Below are 6,574 nucleotides of genomic sequence, written 5' to 3'. Positions count from 1 at the left end.
GCGCTTTGCCCTTTTGTATTTGTGTAACTTTTCTCTATGCATTTTTGCCATTTCCTACCCTCTTTTATCACATCTTTCACTTTAGTTGCCTATCTTCTAAATTACTTCTAAAATTAGTCATAGTATGAGGCTATGATGTCATGTAAAACGATATATTTATTATCTCATTTTATCTATGTGTGCCAAATTCGAATGTCTTAAGACCTGCTTGGTTTCCTAATTGCAAAGTCATATTTCTTCCTATTACTTACCTCGAACTTCTAGTTGGCTATAAGATGAATCTAATTAAAAATTTAACTCCAATTGTTGAAATACTATTGAAAAGTATTTTTACAAACCCTCCTTATGCAAAGCTTGCTCCCTCTCCATTGGTGATAACCTTACTCTTGTCGAAGCGGTTCTTCCAATCCTCCTTTTATACTACTTTTCTTTTATTTAAAGCTCATAAAAAAAACTATTTTGAGTATTAGGGGAGAATTATTTGTGGTAGCGATCAAACCTCCAAAAAGATATGTTTCGTGTCGTGTAACAAATTTATAAACAATAAAAATGGTCTTGATGTTGATAACTTAAGGCCAACCAACTTTGTAGTCTTGTTAAATAGTGGTTAAGATAAAATAAAAATCACTTTTATATCTTTGTTATTTAACATATCAATAAAACTAGAAGTAACGATAATTGTTCTCTTACCAAGAAAAGTATCTTTAGCACTTGGAAGTGCATAGTGAAAAATGAAAAAGATTTGAATGTATATTATCCTAAAAATCAATGCCAAATTTTTATTTTTAAAACCATTTCAAAAATTCTTAAATTTTATAAAACAGGTTTCCAAATGTCATAATCATGAATCAGAGTAACCTAAAATTATAAAACACATAAAATCCATGATGATATGCATAATCAAGCCTTTGTCTTGCCCTTTGTCCTCTAAAGTATCTGAAACCATAAAATCAAACTGTAAGTCAAAGCTTGGTGAACTCCCCACACAAACATATAACATCATGCATACTGGGTCCACAATCATCGGACATGATTACCTCTGAGCCTACACCACGAATCTGGATTGCCCACCTGGCCCACAACTCATCTTTGGATTACTCCCGAGCCCACAACATAAGTCTGGCTTGCCTTTTCGACCCTCAGCTTATGTCTGGCTTGCTCCTGAGCCCACAACATAAGTTTAGCTTGCCTTTCCGGCCCTCAGTTTATGTTTGGCTTGCTCCTAACCCCACAACATAAGTCTGGCTTGCCTTTCCAGCCCTCAGCTCATGTATGGCTTACTCTCAGGTTTGTTTGCTTCCGCACAGAGCAATATTGCCTCAACCTAACCACACTATGTTGATATATACAACATATAAACATATAACCAACAACAGGTAATCATGCAGATCTAATAGATCACTAAAACATAACAACATCCTATATATCAGGATACATAACCTAGTGGGTCGGAATTGGTGCCTTCGACCCACTAGTACAGTGAGGAAAACTCACCTCATAGACTGAAAGATAGCTAAACAGATCACTTCTCTAAATACTGAATCTACCGGTCACCTATAAAATAAACAAGGACCCAATCTCAAACTACTAATCAAATGAACTAAAATGACCTAAAGTCCAATTTGGTCAAAATCAAAAGTCAAAAGTCAAAATCTCAAACCAGACCAAGTACGCCCTATGTACTCCATCTCTACGTATGACATAGAGAGTGCCTCCCAAACTACGGGACTCCCATTCAGTACGCGTTGCGTACTCCTAAGGTACGCCCAACATACTTACGTACATATTTCCCTCTTTATTAAGCACTTATTCCTTCAAGACCTCACGTCTAGAACTCAGATCTAATCCCAAATATCACCCTAAATCATAAAGTTTCCAACTTTATGACTTTGCATGGCTAGAAGGTGCCCAAAACCAAAACCCAAACTTATAACAAAACTTCAAGCTTCATTTCTCTTGCATGAGTGAAAGGAAAGGATCAAGATTAGATTTTTATGACTCCAAGCACCTTAAAACGTCTGAAAAGATTACTCATAAGGTCTAGAGTAGCTCATACTCAACTAGACCAAGATTATTGGACCAAAATGCACAAAAGCCTTCTGGAGGTTGCTAAGGAGTAGAGCTGACAAAAATTGACCCAACCCACCAACCCAACCCAAACCCAACCCAAAATTAGCATGTTGGGTTGAGATTTCCAACCCATTTATGATAAATGGGTTAACCCGTCTAACCCATTTAATTAAATGAGTTTTTTTGGCAACTGTTTTCAACCCACTGACCCATTTAACTTTAATATATATTTAGATTAATATTGTGTTAAATATCAACATGTATTAATCGAAATATTAATTTATAAATCATAATGTTGTATTATTATTTATGTTTTAAAAAATATAGTCTTAATTCTTATCTTTTTTCTTTGTGTTGAAAACACTAGTTTCTCTTCAAAACCATTTCGAAATTACATATCATTAATGGTATTTGAATAAAATCTTTGTATTTGTGAATTGGGATTGTGCATTTATTACAATTTGAAAGTTTTATTAAGTTTGGAACTAATTTAAGTGTTGTAATCTTTAATTAATTTATTTACTTTTTTATTTTAAATGGGTCAACCCATTTTTTTAATAAGTTGGGTTAAAAATTATATAAACGGGTCAACCTAGTGACAACCCATTTATCTGAAAGGTTGGGTTGGGTCGGAAATATCCACCCATTTAAATAAAAAGGTTGGGTTGGGTTGGAATCTTCAACTCAATTAATAAGTGGGTTGAACCCAAACCCAACCCCGTTCGACCCATTGCCACCTCTACTAAGGAGATGTAAGGTCCAGATCCATAAGGCTTGAAACTTCTCAATTGATTTCTTAGAGCTTCATCCCTTCAAAAATGTGCACAAAACACTAAAAAGGCTCAAAACTTCATAGATGGAGATTAGGGTTTACAAGGGGTCGTTTAGGAGGATGGAGGTTGAAGGTGGAAAGGCTTTTAGGACTTAAGATTGTTTAAATATGGCTCAAACCCTCAATATTTGGGTTTGCTCATCAGCCAAGTACGTCCTGTGTACACAAAGGCACCCACATCACCTTTTAATGACCTATACCCGGCATAAGAACCATTTTTGCAACAAATTTACATTTTGAGTCAAGAAAGGAAATTACCTGATTTGGTTGGGTGTTACGTAATGAATTGGGGATTGATCTTAATAACATTTTTAACTTGGAGAGTGGGTGATGGAAATAAAACTTAGTTTAGATGTCTCGGTTCTACGGAGTTTTACGTGTCATATGAAAGGAAACTTTATTTTATAAATAATGATATATAATCATATATCAAGCAAACGAATTATTAACCACAAACTATATAAATTTTATTATTTTGTTGTATTTTCATTAGAAAAAATACCTAATATAATTCATCAATCATGATTGGCATCTTAATAATTTTTCATTTGCATTCTTTTTCCCTCGATAAAACTCATCCTGATATTAGTGATTTAACTAAATTCTAAAGGAATCGGGTAATTGATATAACACATAAGTAATACAATTTTATTTTATTTTCACATGTACGGTGTATTTTGAACAGAGTTTTTGGAAGATTTTAGTTTTTAGTTTTTATGAAAAAAAAAACTTCATTCGATAATATAGGCTTTTATTTTATTTTACACAAAAATCTTTAATTCAAAAGTTACTTCAATGGCATGTTCTACACGAAGCATAGTTGTTTGTAGCTTTTAGCTTTTCAATGCTTTTAGGTTTGATTTTTATCTAATTTTATACTTTAAAATCGAACAACTACTTTTGTTGAACATTTATGCATAAATAAAAGCCGAAGCTTTTTGCCTCCAACTAACACTATCAGCTAGTTTTCTTCAAACACGCCCCCAATATCACAAATTTCTATATGATTCTCTCTTATACTTATATTTTAGTGTTGGTGACAGTAAAAAAGTAATATGAACAACCAATTTCTCTACTAACGGGTAAGATGTGATGAATGGTTAGTGCAACCAAGCAAATAATTTAGACGGTTTATATCATCTTATCAGTATCTTCAACCTTGAATTATGAGGTTTAACTGTTTCTTCACCTGCGACTAAGATATAAAAAAATCGTTTCATTCTCAACACAACACATGACAAACTTGACAACCAACTTGGACCTTTTTTTTCACTTTTGAAATGAGACATTGTAAGGGTCTTGTTGCATTTTCTTGAAGAAAAGTTTAAATGTACGTTAGACCTGTGCCTTCTAAACTAACAAGTAATGTTAACAGGCAAAACTTCCATTTTCAGCTTTCTCATTTAAAAAACAGCCGAGGTGACCATGGCTGCAGCTAAACTAATAAAATCTATGCTCCCTTGCACACCAGCCCTATATTTTTCACCAACTCTATCCCATCACCAGACCAGAAAACCTCTCTTTATACGTAATTCTATGGTGAACCTCAAGATCTCAGATGGGATTGTTAGATAGTTGTTGTTGGGGGTATGTTGTTCCCACTTTCCACTCACCTCAGGTACACTCTTCATCGAGAAACATGTCTCCGAGCATCTCACACTAAGTTTGTATCCAAAAGCAGCCCTAAATACGTTTGGTCCTACGCAATCCACATTCAAAACTCTTCCATGTCTTTGAATGTCATGGTTGAGGATGAAGATGACCCTTTCATTCTCTTCTTGAAGAATTACATACTTTTGACCTCTTTTGACATCAATATTGAAGGTGGTGTTGAAGGTGAAAGGAGTAGCAGAAGATGAATGATGGGTGCGGAAATGAACGTACAGGTTGGCGTAAGAACCGGTAAACCCGCAGGATGAAAGGGGACAGAAACATAATGTATGGCTACATACTTGTTCATGCTGAGCTTTCATATGGTAAATCAATGGCTCCGTGCATCCATACTTCTTGTTTTCGCAGTCTACTGTGATTGAATTGACTAGCTTCTCCATAGCCCGACAACGGTTGAATCCAATCGGCAAGCAGCATGAAGGACACTTGTGATTCGATTTCGAGCAACAACAGGAGCATGCTATGTGCCCATTCTCACACTTCAATGGCAAATGCATTGTTAAAACAAGAGCATATGTGTATTCACAGATTTGAATTGAAATAGGGGAATTGTTAACTACCTGATAGATTGGGGAGCATAATGATTCGAGGCAGATTGGGCAATCGAGAACGTCTGGATCGGTGAACACCACCGGAATTTCTCTGCTTGGATCTCTGATCGGTGATGAAACCGGGCTAGAACTCAAATATCCACTATCAGAATGGTAATTCTGATGTTGCCCCAAATCATCCTCGATCCAGACATCATCATCCACGTCTTCCATCGGAGTCCCTCCTGAGCCCAAATCGGAATCGGATTCCAGCGGAATCACATTCTCGTCTTCCTCAACCGTACATGACGGACAGACTCGGTGTGGCGCTCGTGATGGCTGAAACATCTGCTGCTGCGGTGCCGATTGGGAGAACCGCGGCAGCCTATTATCGGACCGGTTGACCATTGGATTCTCCGCCTCGTCTTGGCCGCCGCCAGCAGACGCCATTGAGGCCGAAGCTTGAACCCTCCTGACCATGTTTTGACTTCTGTCCGCCATAGATTTGAGATTCTTGATTTTTAAAATATGAAAGGGACAGAGCAGCTGTTCTTGTCAAGAATAAAGAAATATTTATAGCGAAATTTTACACCCGCTCCCGACTTCATTAAAGAAAAAAAAGGGGGAACAAAAAAGATAAACTATTTCGTGCTCGTGAATTCGAAAGAAAGGAAAAAAAAAAACAAATCATTTTAGATGAAAAAAAAAATGACAATTATACCCTTAATTTTCATTTCCTCCTCCTCCCCTCAAAACATTAACAAAAGATTTTTTTTTTTTTATATAAAGTAAATAGCAAAAAGAAAAACTGCATGCCACATCATGAAACGAGTAAAGAGATATGCTCAATGTAATAATCATCAATTGTTTTCAAGATGCAAAACGAAAAAACAAACAACTCAGAGAAAAAAAACACTAACTCGTCCTAAATTACCAAAAAAATATATTTTTCAAGTGAATAAACGTATAAGATCAATCTAGTAGCAATCACTTAAGTTTATTCAATTGCGTGCACCCATCACCCATCATATGTTTGAGGACATCTATCCGTACATGAAGGGACAACTAAATAATGTCCTAGTTTTTACTTGATTTGTTGCCAAAAAATTTCGAGCGCTCGGTAATTCAAGGTGTTCCAAACCCACCAACTCTCATTCTCTATAAATAAATTCTCCTGTATACTCCCGATGATAAACTCTATCAAATATTATATCACACTCCCTGATATCAACAACCACATTATCAACCGATTTCATAATCTTTGAGTTAAAATCTTCTTCTTCTTCTTCAAGTTTCCTCTTTTTACTCTTACACTTCTTTGCACTTAAAACTGCTATGGTGAAAAAGGAGTTGGAATAACCCCCTGAATGTCACCATCAACATCAACGTATTGGTTCTCCAAATGAACTTCACTGGTAACTAACAACTCATCAACTTCTGCAATTGTTTCTATTTGACTTTGCACATAGGA

At 35.7% G+C, this 6,574-nt stretch overlaps 1 protein-coding gene across 1 annotated transcript; it reads right to left on the bottom strand.

Annotated features, from left to right (window-relative positions):
• Positions 1-4,145: 4,145 nt before the first annotated feature.
• Positions 4,146-5,669, bottom strand: LOC145087413 (putative E3 ubiquitin-protein ligase SINA-like 9). The gene is made up of 2 exons (XM_079025361.1): positions 5,134-5,669; positions 4,146-5,052 (listed from the first exon to the last, which is right to left on the bottom strand). The coding sequence occupies exons 1-2, from the start codon at positions 5,602-5,604 to the stop codon at positions 4,402-4,404; spliced, it is 1,122 nt and encodes a 373-aa protein (XP_078881487.1). The 5' UTR covers positions 5,605-5,669; the 3' UTR covers positions 4,146-4,401.
• Positions 5,670-6,574: the final 905 nt, after the last annotated feature.

Source organism: Lactuca serriola, chromosome 2, assembly GCF_051521515.1.
Source record: "Lactuca serriola cultivar US96UC23 chromosome 2, Lser_US96UC23_V15, whole genome shotgun sequence".
Taxonomy (NCBI): Eukaryota; Viridiplantae; Streptophyta; class Magnoliopsida; order Asterales; family Asteraceae; genus Lactuca; species Lactuca serriola.
This window is presented reverse-complemented; position numbering and strand designations above follow the sequence as displayed.